The sequence below is a fragment of the Taudactylus pleione genome, unplaced genomic scaffold (genome assembly GCF_031769625.1).
Source record: "Taudactylus pleione unplaced genomic scaffold, aTauple2 ptg000362l, whole genome shotgun sequence".
In the NCBI taxonomy this organism is placed as follows: Eukaryota; Metazoa; Chordata; class Amphibia; order Anura; family Myobatrachidae; genus Taudactylus; species Taudactylus pleione.
This window is the reverse complement of record NW_028284763.1, coordinates 17,335-35,331: the sequence shown is the minus strand read 5'-3', so window position 1 is coordinate 35,331 and position 17,997 is coordinate 17,335. Positions and strand designations below refer to the sequence as shown.

General features: G+C 44.9%; 1 protein-coding gene across 1 annotated transcript; it reads left to right on the top strand.

The window, feature by feature from the left end:
• The first annotated feature begins 1,886 nt into the window (after window positions 1-1,886).
• On the top strand, window positions 1,887-12,632 carry LOC148508514 (antibacterial peptide PMAP-23-like). The gene is made up of 4 exons (XM_088444415.1): window positions 1,887-2,111; window positions 6,453-6,554; window positions 9,690-9,761; window positions 12,438-12,632. The coding sequence occupies exons 1-4, from the start codon at window positions 1,923-1,925 to the stop codon at window positions 12,504-12,506; spliced, it is 432 nt and encodes a 143-aa protein (XP_088300541.1). The 5' UTR covers window positions 1,887-1,922; the 3' UTR covers window positions 12,507-12,632.
• The last annotated feature ends 5,365 nt before the right edge of the window (window positions 12,633-17,997 follow it).

The window sequence follows — 17,997 nt, the reverse complement described above, 5'->3', positions numbered from 1 at the left end:
CAGGCTGTGGAGGTGTTTGGCGTGTCCAACATGGATACGGACATGCCAGACTTTGCGGCTCCTCATGTTGGCCAAGGTAAGTCTTGTGATGTCACCAACTCAGAAATGCTATTGTGCCAATATGTAGATTCTAATGTGAGTCTTTTCTCCATTTTCCTAACAGAGACAGAGGCGGATGAGTCTGCTCCAGAGGGGAGCCTTGGCCGCAGAATTTCTGCTGACTCTGCAGGGGAGGAACCAGTACATCCGGCTGAGGACCCTGCAGAAGCCAGTCCAGGGCGTGCCCCCTCGCAGGCAGTGGGCCTCCTCACAGAACTCAATTTTAAATCGGATTGCCATACGGAGATTCTGCAGAGGATGGACGCCAGTCTGATACGGGTGGCTGAGGCCCTGGAGCAAAATGCTGCGGCCAACGTGACCATTGGTCAGGCCCTGGCGGAAAATACCAGGGCCAACATCCGCATCGCCGATGCCCTGGAGCAGCTCGTTCGCCAGCACATGGTGGAGCCGACCTCCCTTCCTGCCGGAACATCCGGATCCACCACCTCTGGCACAACATCAGGCAATCCTCCAAATGTGCCTAGCCCTGTGCCTAGTCCAGAGGCCACAACATCTGCCTCTGGACAGGCCAGCCCGATGGCATCCCGGACCCGGTCTGGCGCCCACCCTCACCCAGCCAAACGGGCGAGAAAACGGTGACAGCAATGGCGACTTTTCCCACTTTCCTTCTGTGCTTGGCTCATATTCCTTTCTGGTCAAAACTTCCCTCTCCTTTCTTGTGAAATGTTTTTAAATTTTGTATTTACGCTTATGTTAGTAGTTATGTTTTTTTTTTTTTTGGATCATATATCTTGGCCACAAAAAAAGGCAATACAATATTAGGCCAATTTGTTTGTGTGTAAACAATAAATTAAAAACAAAACACTGACATTGTATTGTGACATTATTGTACAAATGGGTTACATTTAGTCCTGGCCTTAAACGCAAAAACTGACCCTCTTTAAAAAAAAAAAATGCCTCTTTAAGGAACGTTTAAAAAATCACATAGCGATGCAAATTCCACAGTAAACCAAAAAAAAGGGGAGCTAATTAAAAGATGATGACATTATTGTTACAATAGGCCATAACCACCAAATTGTGGCCAAAATAAAACCCCAAAAATGTACGCTAATTGATTGTGTAATCATGACATTAGCAGCTCTGATTTCCACCTGCGTACGCTTTTGTGCTATCCCAAAAAACTGCTTTCCAAACACATACCAAGCCGGATTTCAATCCAACACTAATTACTTTACTGACCAGCCGCGATTAATCGCTGCACCATCGTGGAGTCCCGGGACGGAGGAGAAGGCCATCGCCAATGTGGTCGAGTAATCCTGACCCTAAGCTGTGCGAGCATTTTGAAGGGAAAGCGGATGTTTCAGTGACGTATGAGACGGTCCGAACACATTTGACGTTCGCATCTGCTAATGTATGTACGCCCCAAAAACGCCTCGCCACGCCTGCGTTTTTTCATCTCCACCCCCGTCAACACCCAAAAACGCCCTGTTCTGTCAATCACATTTGACATGTCACTTCCTGTACGCTATTTTAGGAACGAGAGAAAAAAAGCTCGCAATCTGCCGTACGCACATGCGCGGTGTAACACCGACGCATGCGCGGTTAGTCAACATCGGAACGCAACGAGCGTACTGTTGTTAACGTGCGGCTCTGAATGAGGGCCAAAGTCTTCTAGAAACATCTTTAAAGCGCAGTTTGTGTTGGCAATAATACTGTCATAGTAATGGAGCAATTCTCAGTTTCAACATGAAATCACATCCTGCAAATATGATGTTAGAGGAGGAGGAGGAGGAGGAAGCTGTGTAATGTAGAAAGGTGGAAACAGACTCAGAGACCGGAGGATCCCTCTAACTCAGCACAAGATGAGGAGCTGCTGGCTGCCTCTGCTCTTACTCTCTGCAGTCACATTAGACACCTGTCTCTCACAGTCTCGGGAACGTGACACCCAGGATGAAACACGGATAATAGAGGCTGTGAAACGCTTCAACGTGGAGGAAAATGTCCTGTATTTATATAAACCCTTGTATGATGTCCCCCCTGTACTCTTGAAGGTACAGTATGGGGGCAATTGCAGTGTAATATCTGGGGTGCTAAAATATATTAATTGCAGCACAGCTGTTACATACCTTGTGGGAGATTTACTAAGCTGCGTTTCTGCCACACTCTATGTTTTCATGCACTTTGATGTGTGGTTTGTAAGCTAAGCTCTTTACTGATTGGCAAGAAAACACATGACCATAACCTGCCGCCCCTATTGGTCAGACTCGCCTACCCTTCCCAACGGCCGGGAGGTGATTGACAGCACGCCCCCTTTGGTGGGCGTGCCGGGGGCATGGCTGCCCAGACGGAGGTGTTCCCATGGGAATGCCTACCATCTGGGGCTGGCCCCACTGACATCTCTAGCGATGTCAGTGGGAATGCTTTTGGCTCTGATAGAGCCAAAAGCACTCCAGGGCTTGCGGCAGTGAGACCCTACCGCAAGGGTCTTGTTGCAAGCCCAATGGTCGCGATGGTCTTGACCATCGCAACCATCATTTTGGCCACTTGCTAAAGCTGTGGGTGGTCACACACAGATATGCGAGCGGCCAGGAGGCCGCTCCAAAAAGTAAGAGGGTCGGCCTTGATTCAGAGCAAGCACTCTGTCAGAGCGTCCGGCTCTGAATCAGGGCCACAGTGTAAGCGGTGAATAATACAGCAGTGGATGGATACAGTATGGCACTACAGAATACAATAGAACAGTAAGCCCTGACAGGCGGACCAATCATATACTGTACAGTATTGCAGAGTGTAAACAGTGGCTTCAATACAGGTATACAGTACTGTAGTAATTCTGCATGGCAGGCTATTTTGCAGTGATGTGCGGCACTCACACAGTGATGGCATGCTTTAGTAGTGGGGTTTTAGCAGCCTTCTATGAAATTGTCAATGAACCACAAATCTCAGCCCAGAAAGAGGTGTCTCTGGATTACAAACTGACTGTGCATTTTATGCTGCACACTTACGGCAATGTCGCCACTGCTGTGCCGCTTGGAGGTTGTACGACATGTCGCTAATCGGTACACATTAGTAAATGCTGGTCACTGCGGCACTGCAGAAAGTGGTGCGCGGCGCTCACACAGCAATGTGCGGCAATGTCGGCACTACTGTGCTGCTTGGAGTTTGTACAACACGTTGCTAATCCAGAGACACCTCTTTCTGGGCTAGCACTTGTAGCTCAGTGATGGATATATGCACCACTATTCAGACCTTACTACTTGTTCCTGAGACATGCCATAACTGCATGATTGCTGCATACCACTGAAGGCACTTATGGCTGTGTACAGGAGTGCCAAAATTGCTGCAAGTGTGCGGCATAAAATGCACAGTCAGTTTGTAATCCAGAGACACCTCTTTCTGGCCTGAGAATTGTAGTTCAGTGATGGATTTATGCAGTGCCCTTCAAACCCAACTGTTCATTTCTAAGGCATGTTATCAATGTGTTGATGCCGCACATCACAGCAGAACAATGTCGCATGGATGGGCACCGACTTTTCTAAAATGAGCTGTTACCTTGCTGTTATGTGTATCTAGCATACTATACTGTAATAATGATGGCAGAACACATTAATGAATTGTTTATTAAAAGTGTACTCAGGATTCGCACACCGAATGATTGAATCCTTTATTACACTCTCAATTACAGCTCTCGATCCATGACAACTATAGTGTACCGAATGACAGGTTTAGTCAGCCTATCAGTGGCGGTACTACATACATTGCATTGTATATTTTAACGCATGCCCAGTGCAGTTTAGGAAAAACAACATCTGGTGGACAGAAAGTTGTATTACACTCTCCGACACTTACGATGTGACTCAACACGCCATGTAACAGTGCGACGAGCAGGGTGCAGTACATGGAGTATGGAGCAAAGATGTACCAGGACACATCTGTAGGTTCCTCCCTAATTAATATTTACCTAAAATCTTTTGGTCTTATCCCTACATAATCCAATGAAAATTGGTGAGTTTAGTGTCAGAGAGCCTGGCTGCATGCTAGGCGGGCAGCCAATCAGGAGTGGTCTCTTGCATCACTCAGCCAATCACAGATAGACAATTAGATGGCTTATTATGCTGCCAATTGGATTATGCTAGAACAAGATAGAAAGTAGATTAATTAGGTACTGTAGCTTTCTGTGCATTAAGAAAGGAGGTGCCCTGTGTACAGTATGTGTGTTGCCCCCCCCCCCTCTTGCTGGTGCAGGTGCCTAAAAGACTCTCACACTTTGCCAGAGTCTACTGCAAATTGGAATATCTCTGGGGAATTGGTACTAGAGCCCAGGGCAGTAAGGAGGGTGGTTGGCTCTGGGGGTGGCACCATCACAGCCCCTGCATCTGGCTAGCAGGATGCCATTCCAGCCAGTATTAGTGCTGCAGTGCCAGCTGGGGTAACTATCAGATGCTCCATCCATGGACCCTGCAGCCTATACAGCTGCTCGGAGTGTCCTTAGGATGCTCTGACCAGTGTGTGCTGCTCCGGTCATGGCACTTCAACCCACCAGCCTCCTGGGGTGCAGCCTTATGACAAATTGTGTTCAGGGTAGGTGGCAGCAATAGCAGAGGACACACTGAAGCCCTGTTATTGGGAAGTTGGTGCCATTTTCCCAGTGGTTTGTCTACTTTGCATGAGCAGAACTATGGGAAAATAGGACCATGGTAATTTTTCTGGTGATTTCTGCAGCATTGGCAGAGAAGTACATGTAGTCTATGGGGGCAGGATGGAAGGTATGGGCGCAGCTGGACCCAGGAGCCCATGTGTACTTCACACTCTACATGCCTTTGCTAAAGAAAATGCAACTACAAATCATATTAAAAAAATATAAATAGTGTCTTTTTGGTAATGACATCATCTACATCAAGAAATACTACTAATACTAATAATAATAGTTTATCTGGTTTGATTATGTACAGTATTGGGGTAAAGCTTCCCAATCTCATAGAAATCCTCCACATTTTAAAAATATTCTTCATAACAGTCCAGGGAAAAAGTTAAATGTGCTGAACAGATATAGAAAGTAGATTATCAGTGAACCAAGTAATTACCAACGCGTTTCATCCACTTCATCAGGGAAGTGGAGATAGGGGTCTCCTGTTCTTCTTAAAATACCCCAATTATTAATTATATTACTTCTCCCATATCTACAGTTAAAGGAAATAGACAAAACAAAAGTGTCTTTAACATGTTTTTTTGTGAACTACAAATACTAGGAAAGTAGTGAAAATGAAATAACAATGTATATAAATGTGCCTGATATATTGATCTTTAAGTAACTGCTGTTTCCACTATTGAGAAAAGATTTGATTCCCTCACCACAAAACCAAACCTTTAGCTATAGTAGATACTACACATTTTCCCACAATCAAACCACAGGAAATTCATTGATCTCTACACAGCATTAATAAGTGGAATCATTTATACTCACTGGCATTTAATTTACTGGTGTTATATAGGGTCCAAGTGGCCCAAATTCACAATGCAATATACAAATACATTACAACGATATATGAAATATCACATGCAGGGACAGAATTGGAGGAAAAGCTCTGTCCCTGCGAATCCTCTCCCCACGCTTCTTAGGGTATTTTTTGCAAACAATTCCCTGAGACTTTGACGGTGTATACACCACCGGCTAAGTCTCCCCCTACCCACACTGCTAAGCATACGCTTACCTCTTTTCAGGTGATCCAGTGAGCTCCATGGTGATCTGGTCATCTGATTGCTCTCCTCTGCCAACTGATCTGTACTGTAAAGTGAGATTCCAGCTGGTACTTCATAGTATGTAATTTAACAGTGTTCAGGGGACCGGGGCACCTCACTGGATCACTTAATGGAGGTACATTTTTTATTTTATTTTTCAACTATTTTTTTCACTGTGATTAGCCTGTGGTTTATAAGACACACATGGCTGATCACAGAAGTCTACTTCAGGCCCTGAATTTCCTGTCAGCATGCAGGGAAGGTTCAACTGGAATAGATAAAATGGAGGGATGTCTTGATAACATCATCTTAAGATAGTGTTATTATAGCAGGACAGTCTCCAGTGTTTTTTTTTACAATTTTATTTTACTAAATTTGAGCAGATCACATTTCCCACTACAAATATGGGAAATGCAAATTGATTACTAAAATAATGCGACTTTAAGGGCTTGGAGGAGAATTTGGTGAATTGTCCTCCAATTGCCCTTTCATCCATTGGTTTGTTACTAAAATAATGTGAAAAGGGGGTGAAAACACCCAAATTTTACCAACATTAAAACTCTTGTATAGCTCATTTTAGGATTCACAAGTTAGTATGAGGCATTATTGCATTTGCAGAGCTCAGATTCTTACATTTACAAATAATCTCTTATTAGGAGGAAAAACATTCCCAGTCATTGGGGGTCATGATACAGGAAACTGTGTGCCCCAAATCTGCCAGAGGGGAATTAGCACTGTGTGATTACAAACCAGATGGGGTGAGTATTATATCACAATATTTAGGTGGTAAATAATGTATTAATCTTCTTACAAAGTGGGTTATGTACCGTATTGTAGTCAATAAGGAATTTTAATTTTAAAATATATGCCAGTCATAGTTAGCAATTTTCGAAGATGATGCATAAGTATAAAATATTCTTAGTTGGAAATGAAATGAAGACAACTTTCTAAGATGATGCATTATTCCAGCTGATACAGTGAATGAAATCTGTATTTCTCAGACACATGAATAAAAATTTAATTTCCTGGCCACATACTAATTTGAGGATCACTGTCCGTAGCTGCAGTGGTGTCACAAGGGGGGTGTGTGCCACCCGGGTGTCACCCTCCAAGGGGGTGACACCAAAGACCGCACACTTCCCCGCCGTAACACAGCTGAGCAGACAGCAGAACTGCCGAGAGGGGGTGGAGCACAACAGTAGCCACTGCAAGGTCCCGGGAAGGGGATCCGCCTGCTGCCCGCCCATTTCCCACCCTCTTCCACGGCCACCATCCATCCCAGCTGCTGTGCTTAAAAGTTTTTTTTTCTTTTAAAGAAGGCGCACGGTGTGTGACGTCATGGCATCAATCTGCGCCGCCGCTGCTGGAGGAGAGAAGCCCGCCCGCCGCTGCTGGAGGAGAGGAGCCCGCCCGCCACTGCTGGAGGAGAGGAGCCCGCCCGACACTGCTGGAGGAGAGGAGCCCGCCCTCCGCTGCTGGAGGAGAGGAGCCCGCCTGACACTGCTGGAAGAGAGGAGCCCGCCCGTCGCTGCTGGAGGAGAGGAGCCTGCCCGTCGCTGCTGGAGGAGAGGAGCCCGCCCGTCATTGCTGGAGGAGAGAAGCCCGCCCACCGCTGCTGGAGGAGAGGAGCCCGCCCGCCGCTGCTGGAGGAGAGGAGCCCGCCCGACACTGCTGGAAGAGAGGAGCCCACCCGACACTGCTGGAAGAGAGGAGCCCGCCCGTCACTGCTGGAGTAGAGGAGCCCGCCCGTCGCTGCTGGAGGAGAGGAGCCCGCCCGCCGCTGCTGGAGGAGGAGCCCGCCCGCCGCTGCTGGAGGAGAGGAGCCCACCCACCACTGCTGGAGAGGAGCCCGCCCGCCGCTGCTGGAGGAGAGGAGCCCGCCGCTGCTCGAGGAGAGGAGCCCACCCGACACTGCTGGAAGAGAGGAGCCCGCCCACCGCTGCTGGAGGAGAGGAGCCCACCCACCACTGCTAGAGGAGAGGAGCCTGCCCACCGCTGCTGGAGGAGAGGAGCATGCTGCCCGCTGCCACTGCTGCTGGAAGAGAGGAGCAAACCTGCCGCTGCTGGAAGAGAGGAGCCATCAAGGTAAGGGAAGCGAGAGTGCTGCTGGGGACAGAAGTAGGGCTGACTGGCTGGGGACAGAAGTGGGACTGACTGGCTGGGGACAGAAGAGGGGGTGGCTGGCTGGGGACAGAAGAGGGGGTGGCTGGCTGGGGACAGAAGAGGGGGTGGCTGGCTGGGGACAACAGTGGGGGTCACTGGCTAGGGACAGAAGAGGGGGTGGCTGGCTGGGGACAGAAATGGGGGTGGCTGGCTGGGGACCTCCGCTAACACTTACCTCTGTGACTCCGGTCATCTGATCACTGGGCTCCTGTTCTGTCGGCCGGGACTTTAAGTGCAAAACAGAAAAAGAAACATCCAGCGCTAACCCGGAAGAGAGGATCAGGTATTAGTGCAGCAGTAAAAAGGAGGCATTTGCCAACCTCACTAGAAAAATCAAAAACACAAAAAAACTGCGCTTAAATACCCTTACTGGGACATTATGTCCCAGCACGGGTATTTAGGTGCAGTTTTATTGTGTTTTAGTGACTTTAACTGCATCTAAGTTCACAGGACATTTCAGATGACCAGGTCACAGGGGAACTCACCGATCACTGGTCCCAGGGTGCAGGTAATTTTTTTATTTTCTGTTATAACATTTGTTTTTCACTGTGATCAGTCTGTGGTCTATCAGACACACATGGCTGATCACAGAAGCTTTCCCCAGTCTCTGTTCTCCCTGTCAGAAGGCAGGGAGGGCTGAGCCGGAGCAGGGAACCCTGCATAACGCCATCTTCAGATAGCATTATTATTGCAGTCCTCCCTCCAGGTATATTTTTTACAGTTTCTTTAAATAAATTTGAATCAGATCGCATTTCCCATTTCCAATTTAAGGGCTTGGTGGAATTTTTTCACTAAAATTCCTACAAAAGTCCTTTGATACATTTAAGTGATACTAAAATAATGTGAGGACATGAAAACACCCATTTTCACATTATTTTAGTAAAAAAAAAAGATTGATAATAGGCCCCTACACACTACACGATATTGCTAACGATTTGGACAATTCTGACGCATTGGAACGAGAAACCGTCAATATCATGAAGTGTGTATGCACTACATAACATAGTGCGCACTCCCATGGGGTCGTCAGCCGCATCGCCTGATCTTTTGTATATTCAGGAAGATCAGGCGATGCGGCTGACGATCCCATGCAGTGCTATGTGGCGGGGGCCGGCATATTGGGCGGTTGGGCACCGGACAGCCCAATGTGTGTATGGACTGCCCTCTATGTCGGCCCGGCGGCGTTGGAATCGTGGGTCACATCGGTGAGTACACTATCGTTCAGTGTGTACCCAGCTTTAGACCCGTACTGTTAGGTTGAGAACTATTTTTTCCCCTCTGTGATTTATGTGTTTAATGTATACCTGTAGGGTAATTATCCTTTTGTGATACTTTTTTTTATTCCTGGATTCCATACAGACTGTCACTTCCAATGCATTATTAATGTTTTGTAGTGAAAGTAAACTGAATTGATTGATTGATTCAAAAAGATTCCTGATTCTTTTACACTTTTCCAAGGGGACGGGTCATTTGTGCGAGGTGGCAGCAATTTGAAATGTAGTTAATAAGAAAATGAAATGAAACAAAATATACTATATATATATACTGTGTATATATATATATATATATATATACTATAAGTCTGTGAGGTTACAGAATATGTGAGCTGCGCTGCTCCCTGTCTGAGCCCCTTGCAGACCATCTGGTGTCCAATAGTCTGTTCAGATAATGTGCTGTTGGGGATAAGGGACCGGACCACTTTGGTCATTTTGCTTTATTGGATTTTGCAGGATGTTAAAGCTTGTACTGTTCGCTTGGCTGAGAAGAATGCGGATATGATAATATGCTCCAGTCTGACCAAGGTAAGTCATTAACGGTCACATATACAAGTTCCAAACTGTGGGCTGTATGGCCATTTTTATTGAGGGGTGCATGAGTTTGCAGAACACACTGTGATGTCTGTGGAGATAGGGGTGCCAGAATGAGATCGCAGTACAGCTGACCAACTGCCACCCAGGGTAAATGGCCAGAAGCTCACAAGGGTGGCAGTTCTATATATTAATCAGCTCCATGGGGAGAAAAACGCTATATACTGTAGTGTAGTTTGCTTTGAAAGTCATCTATTACACTGGTCACGCTGTGCTGTCTATTGCTGTGGGTAGTTTTGTGCAGCTTTGTAAATATGGTGCATAATCAGTACGGTGGATGTAGGCTGTGCTGCAGGGCCACCTACCTGCTTGCTGTGCTATATCCCTATTTGGGTGCTGTTAATTTTGCAAGGCATGTGAGTTGGCTGCAAGCTGTTCCATGACATTTTATTTTGTGGTTGGGCCTATTGTAGAGATTCCTTGTCGATGGCTCTTTGAAGCATGCCCAGTACGGTTAGAGAAGGACGCCATCTGCCATTTGAGGAGTGGTATTACACTCTCTCGCATCTTGGCACGTTATACTGCATCTTAGCATGCCGTGGCACGCCATGGTGCTCTGTGGTGTGCGCATAAGGGTATTTATACCCTCTGAAAATGTCACCATGTTTCTTATTTATTTATTATTTATTTATTAACAGTTTCTTATATAGCGCAGCATATTCCGTTGTGTTTTACAATTGGGAACATTAATAGAGCAAAACTGGGTAATAACAGACAGGTATATAGGTAGGAATCTTCAGGGAGTAGATGTAACAATAGAGTTATGTCAGTAGATTAATAATCTGCAGGATTTACCAGTAGTAGCGATAAGAACATAGGAACAGTGTAATAACAGCTGACATCATAGATTGTATCAATATATCTTGGCAGTTAGGTGAAATGACCTGATCACAATTAGTGTGAAATTTCATCGCAAGTCATCTTCAGTTTACCGGCCGTGGCCGCCAGATCTGTAGGTACAATAGTCGAGCAGTGCAAAAATGTCGCTAATTGTGCAGAGATTGGTCACTGAAACACATTTTTGGGGCATTCCTTGCTGGGGCACATGGAAATTTTTATTCTAAAAAAAAGACTTACACCAAGGTCTCTGGGATTTGTCCTATACTATAAATGTAAAGAATTCTGTGCATTCCAGTTGTACTTCTAAGGACTCTGTGGGAAACATTAATATAATATTTCCATGTGATATAGACAGACCTGCTGTCCCCTCATCTCATTAGTAATGTATGACACATACGAGACTGAACCAAGCAGTATATTAGGAGAAGAATTGGAAATGTTCTATTTAATGAAAGTGGTGGATATGCTATAACATAGCAGGGGATTGCACTCTGATGTGATGTCACGCTTTGCCTCCTGGCAAACATCTTTGTATATGTTACTTGTGGAGGCGCCTCCTGAGAGTGAGAGATTAGGCATGCACAGCATATTGGCCTCTCATGCCAATTGATTACTTCCTCCCACTCCCGCCTCCAAGATTTTGCCCGCGCTGCTCCCCACCTTTGGAACTCTCTCCCGCTTCCCATCAGACTCTCCACCTCTCTACAATCCTTCAAACGGGCTCTCAAGACCCACTATTTCATCAAACCCTTCCAGCTCTCATCTTAACTTGCTGCTACATACTCCTTCACCCTTGTCTGTCTGTCCCTCCCCCTTAGAATGTAAGCTCCTATGAGCAGGGCCCTCTACCCTCTTGTGCTTCTCCTTACTCTACCTTCATCTGCTTCTTACTCTCTACCAGGGCACCTAACACTTGGTTGCTTTGCATTGTTGCTTATCTGGGTGTTATGGTCGCGAATGTAGCAATGTATATTATCCATGTCCTGTATTGTATTGTATTGTACTGTGCTGTACTGTACTGTAAGTGAATGTAAATCAACCTATTTGTTCATGTACTATGTAAGGCGCTGTGGAACACTTGTGGCGCCATATAAATAAACAATAATAATAATAATATTGTGGGGCTCATCACCATAAATGGAGACCAATGCTAGTAAATGTGGCCAGGAGTACTGAGAGGGAGGGAGCGGGTACTCATTACTCTGGCCTGGGCCAGTTGGAGCGGTCTGGTGGGGTCTTGCAGCACCCCACTATCACTGGAGGACTGACTGCTACTGCAGTAGCCTCTCTCTCCAGTCCAGCACACACACAGCAGTCAGCCCTCTCTTTCCCTGTGTGATGTGCTTGGGGGGGGGGGGGGTGATCGCACTTTTGGCTGCAAACATATTATATTTTTTCTTTTATGCAAAGAGGGGTCTGGCCACAACTACCCGACTTAACCATGCCCCCTCCCAGCACTGGGCCCGGCAGTGCTGTCAGCAGCCCTGAATGTGGCTAATGATTCAATTTATTATCCTTTACCCCCTGAGTTAAAATGCTTAGAAATAAAAAAAAAAAAAAAATTGTCCAAACTGGATTAGCAGCAGGTGATCTACAATTATTATTATTATTATTATTATTATTATTATTATTATTATCACCTACATGTATTATAAAAAAGAAGCTATATTTTACCACAATAGAAAGAAAAGTAATTTTCATGAATGCTACATATATATGTAATATATGTAAATATAATGCATCTGACAATCTATTTATTTCCTGTTACAGAATTCAAGAAGAAGATACATTGGGGGTGGAAGTGTTATTGGTTATTATCCAAGTCCAAAATGGTTGTAGACACCTACCTGAGGCGTATGATGTCACAGCTCCACCATTGTGCTATATATTGCAGTATATTACATGATAATGCTCTGCTGATTGATGGAGAGCTTGATGCTACCTAAACCAATAAAATAAAATCTTCTGCCCACTTGTCATTGGATTTGTCCATCTGATTACTGAGTAGTAGAACCTCGTTTTACCATTCAGATTAATTTTCCTCCATATCAGAGAAAGGGGACATTGTGTAGCCAGCAGACAGCAGAGACAGCCAATATGTAAGATAATGCAGACTATCAATCCACTAGGAACCAGCCAGCCCCAGTCGTGGCTACAGCGCCAGGTTTTGTATTGTCTCGGCCATATTGTAGAACATGTCATGTTATGGTTGTTGGCATCCTCACTTCCTGTGATGTGGGAGAGTAAGTGCTGCAGTGTTAACAAGGGGCACTGAGGGGAAATGGGGTACTGATTGGAAGAGCCCAGTGGGCACCTTTGCCAAGCATAGTGTTTTTACTGTAACAACCCTGAAATAATTGCTATGACTATTCAGTGTTCTTCCGCTGGGTACAATGGGTAGTGATGAGGTAGTGCACACCTGCTGGATCTTCCGAATGGGCCTCTTCATACGGTTACTGAATTTATTTCACCACGCAGCAGAGAGGTGGAGTTCCCACCCCAGACACGGTAAGTGACATAGGAAGTGAGGGTCAATTTTTATTTTATTCCAGTTACTGTAGTATGAAATTGGGAAGTCACCTTTAAATTTGGCAATTTGACCAAAAGGTCAAAGATAACAATTACCTCTTCCAAAATACACAATTATTTTACCATATAACAAGTTAAAACACATACATCTTAACATCTACTGTACCTCATAACATATCTGTTTACCACAGATATACAGTAGTACGTTGTTTTAAGCAGAATACATTTTATTGCAACTATACTATCCTTACCCTGCAGCTTTACTATTTAGGACCAACCAAGAGAATAACTAATTATTTAGAAATTACAACAATATACATTAAAAGATTCTGAGAATCAGCTATACTCACTAATTGTTAAAGCCTATACTTTAAATTTCAGCTAATAAATCAGATGATGATTTATCTAATCTGGTTTAAATCTAGTCCAGGAATTTCATTATTAACGTACCCTAGGCTGGTGCACGTGATGGATTGAAGATTTTTAAACTCCAGGGGGTACTGATACCACTCACATGGAATTGGTACAGCAGTTGGGGTGAGGGGTTAATAGGAGGGAGCACTTAGTATCATAAGTGATGTCTCAATCAAGCAGTACAAGGAATTTTGAATCCTAAAGATTACATCAGGGGATGATCATTCTGTGGGCCTGATTCAGAGCCGGACGCTCTTTCAGAGCCGGACGCTCTTTCAGAGCGCTCGCTCTGAATCAGGGCATTTTTTTTATATTTGTTTCGGCCTCCTGGCCACTCACATAGCTGTGGGTGACCACCCACAGCTTTTGCAAGCGGCCAGGTGATGGTCGCGACCATCGGGGCTTGCGACGAGACCCTTGTGGTAAGTTCTCGTTCCCGCAAGCCCCAGTGAACTTCCAGCTCTAAACAGAGCCGGAAGCTCACCTCTGACATCACTGGTGATGTTAGTGGTGCCTCCCACATACGGCAGGCGTTCCTTCGGGAACGCCTCCGTTTGTGTAGCCACCCCCCCTGGCTGCCTCCAAAACGGGGCGAGCTGTCAATCATAATCGACAGCCGCCCTGTTTTGGTGCGAGACCTGTAGCGATGGAGCGCCTGTCGCAGGCCGGGTCTCGCACATGCGTAGGCCGGAGCCGGCTCCGGCATGCGCATGTGCAGTCGGGGACCATCGACCCGATTGCGAGCGGGTCTGAATCAGGCCCTGTGTTTGGCTCACGATATACAACTTCAGTCGATGAGGAGAATAATCCATGACTGACTGATATATTAATATCCTTATGTACCTCTCTCATGTATCCTTCAATTACAATGCGGATATTAAGTAACCGCTGGGTATTCATTTCTGTCAGTGTAATAGGGTCTAACACTGCTGCAAGATTTCCCTGTAATGTAAAAACAATATTACAATTGCTGATAAAACTGGTAAGGGGATTTTACCGGGTGTCTGAAGGAATTCCTGTGTAGAAACTCAGCAGGAAGCTGGTGATTCTCAGTCACTCTCCTTCTCAGCTGGGGGTATAATTACTAAAAGTTGATTTTTGGTTGATTTTCTTTTGCGGGGTCTAAATCACACATTTACTAAAGGTGCATACTCTCACAACGATTTTTTGAACGATTATCGATAACGATATCGTTTATCGTTCAATCGTTGAAAAAATCATTCACTTTCTGAGTTAAAACAATGAACAATTATCATTCATGCGCGTTCGCGTTTGTAGTTTGTAGTTCAGTCAGATTGACCAACTCAACGATTTTCAGTAAGGGGATAGGCAAAAGTCGTTTGTAGTTAAAAAAAAATAGTTCATTACATTTAGTAAATGAACGATTTTAGTAAACAATTTTTGTTCATTTTTCCCTTGATAAAATTAACGAAAATCGTTTACTAATATCGTTCATTTACTAAATCGTTGTGTGTGCAGCTTCAGAGATGATTTTTTTTTAAAATTTTTACACAATGTCAAAAAATCATCTCTATGTAAATGTGTGGTTTAGACCCTGAAACACAAAATCGATGAAGCATCAACCCAAATAGATTTTCTGTAAATATAACCCTAAATCACACATTTACTAACAGATGATTTTTTACATTGTTTAAAAAAATGATGTAAAAAATAAGTTTAGTAAATGTATGATTTATACCCTGAAATACAAAATCGACCAAAATCAAGCTTAAGTAAATATACCCCCTGCTGTCTTTTACAGCTGAGCCACTTCAGCACTTGACAGTATTTTAGTGATCTGGGCAGCCCTAACCCAGCACCTCCTGGTCTGATTAGATCTCCCACACTGCAGGGGTTGGCATAAAGGGGACGGTCACTAGTAGCTTCCCTCCCTGACAGCGCCAATCTGCCTCTTTTGCATTTTAGATTATAGTAGTTTGTTAAATCCAGAAACCTGGCTTAACCCCTTTAGCGAGCACTAAAAGGGTTATACATTGTTGATAAATGGTGGCCATGGTTTGCCTGTGTAATGACATCCACATACAGGACCTCATTCAGAGGCGGTCGCTCGGGAGCGATCGGTAGCACCCAAAGTGATCGAGAATATGCAAAATGAGCGCTCAATCGCAACGCACATCGTAAGCGCGGAAACACCCACAACAATGAAAGCACACCTCCTATCTCTACGGCCTAATTCAGAGCCGGTCACAGGCGGCAACCTACGTCAGCACGATTAACACCTGTTACATTGTTAATTGCCTACAAACATCGGTTGATGCAGAAACCATCGCCTGCACTCGCAATGCTTAGGGTAGACCCTGGGCTACCTTTAGCACTGCGAGCAGTAGCATCGTTATTGCAACAAGATGACGTGTGTGATGACTCGCTCAGTAATATATGCAGTGCACGCCCTTAAAACGCCATTTTTAAGGTCAACCACGCCTGCGGGCGCACCACCACACCCCCGTTCACAAGCACCTTCCCCTGTAACCACCAACAAACGGCACGAAATGTCAATCACAGCTATGACCTCTTAGTGACTAACGAGCAAAAGGATTGCGGTCGGAAAGACAGGCTTGCGCACGCGCACTGCCATGTACACACATGCGCAGTTGAAAAAAAAATTGTTCGCTACGACCAATCGCTCCGTGCGACCGCCTCTGAATGAGGTCCACAGTTCTTAATTAAAGAAAACATTCTATAACATTGTATAGTTTATATCAATCTGCCATCCTGTCTGCCACCATATTTCCTAGATGGGCTATATTCTTTTTTAAACTGCCATGTGTTTGTGCCGCAGCTCTGATGCTTAGGGGTCTATTTACTAAGCTGTGTTAGGAGATACCAGCCAATCAGCTCCTAACTGTTATTTTTCAAACACAGCCTGTGAGATGGCAGTTAGGAGCTGATTGGCTGGTACCTTATCACTGTTCACTTTATCTTCTAACACAGCTTAATAAATAGACCCCTTAGTTTAGCCAGTCAGCTCGCTGCAGCCTTTGGCCAATATTAAAACTGAAAACAATATCGTGAACTGTGAGGTGGTCAAAAATGACTGTAAATTAATGATATTGAGGTTAATAATACTGCAGGAAAAATGTAAAAAAAATATTATAAATATCCTCTTTGTATTATTCTAATCATTTTTATAGTCAAAACTCTGGAATATAAAGTATCCCTGATCATAACACGCCAAATTTCCAGCGCTATATACTGCTGCACCTTTGTATAATGCCCACATGTACCCTCGGGTTCAATTATGTATCTCTAAACTGCGGTTCGGTTTTATTCGGATTTACCCGGATATGTTAGAATCTCAAAAACGGCATCATATTGGCTATCCAGCTGTCACGTGTTTTGGATAGCCAATAAGAGAAATCCAAACTAATCCGAACTTTGGCAAATAGAACCGAGTAAAACCAAACCTGCACACCTCTAGTAGTCACTAGACGAAATGTCACCTGATCCGGTGTATTGGGTCAACATATCGTTCAGATCGGCATGTGTGTACCCACTATGAATGGCCATGCGCGCTACCACGGGGGTCATTCATGGCATCGACAGATCGAGCATACATGATGTACAATCTGTGAAATTGATGAACGCATGCTTGTGGAGGCGGCTGGTGACATTTCATGCGGTCGTTCACCAGATTGTGTGGTGTAAAACCACTGCACGACATGTTGTCCGTCGCATCGTGCGTTGGCCGGGTACAAACATCTTCTAGTGTGTACCTGGCTTTACTCTATTGCCAAATCTGAATCAGACCCACTGTAATTACTGTAACTAGTCATCCGGGTCACTACTGATAATACAGGAGAACAAAATGAAGACGTCTCTGCACAATCGCAGATATTTCCCTGGATAAAGATCATCCTAAGCATTTTCTGTGTTTGAAATATCCCCCAAACAACCAGAAGACGCCATCACTAGTTTTGTGGTCTGGAACATCCTGTTACTACTTTATCATTGTAACTTGTGAAAGCAAAGTTTGTTAGAAACATGGTTTGTGATTGCAAAAAATAAGTGGAAGTAATAAAGCAATCAGGTTACCTCATACAAACACGTCTTGCGAAAGGTAATCATAATAAAAAAAGAATTGTGCACGATTAACACCTGTTACATTGTTAATTGCCTACAAACATCGGTTGATGCAGAAACCATCGCCTGCACTCGCAATGCTTAGGGTAGACCCTGGGCTACCTTTAGCACTGCGAGCAGTAGCATCGTTATTGCAACAAGATGACGTGTGTGATGACTCGCTCAATAATATATGCACGCCCTTAAAACGCCATTTTTAAGGTCAACCACGCCTGCGGGCGCACCACCACACCCCCGTTCACAAGCACCTTCCCCTGTAACCACCAACAAACGGCACGAAATGTCA

What these genes read in the sequence shown, in the direction of transcription:
- LOC148508514 (XM_088444415.1), top strand. Translation starts at nt 1,923, where the DNA reads ATGAGGAGCTGCTGGCTGCCTCTGCTCTTACTCTCTGCAGTCACATTA. An exon ending in TCCCCCCTGTACTCTTGAAG is followed by an intron (nt 2,112 to 6,452) that starts GTACAGTATGGG and finishes ATCTCTTATTAG; the next exon opens with GAGGAAAAACATTCCCAGTC. An exon ending in GTGATTACAAACCAGATGGG is followed by an intron (nt 6,555 to 9,689) that starts GTGAGTATTATA and finishes TGGATTTTGCAG; the next exon opens with GATGTTAAAGCTTGTACTGT.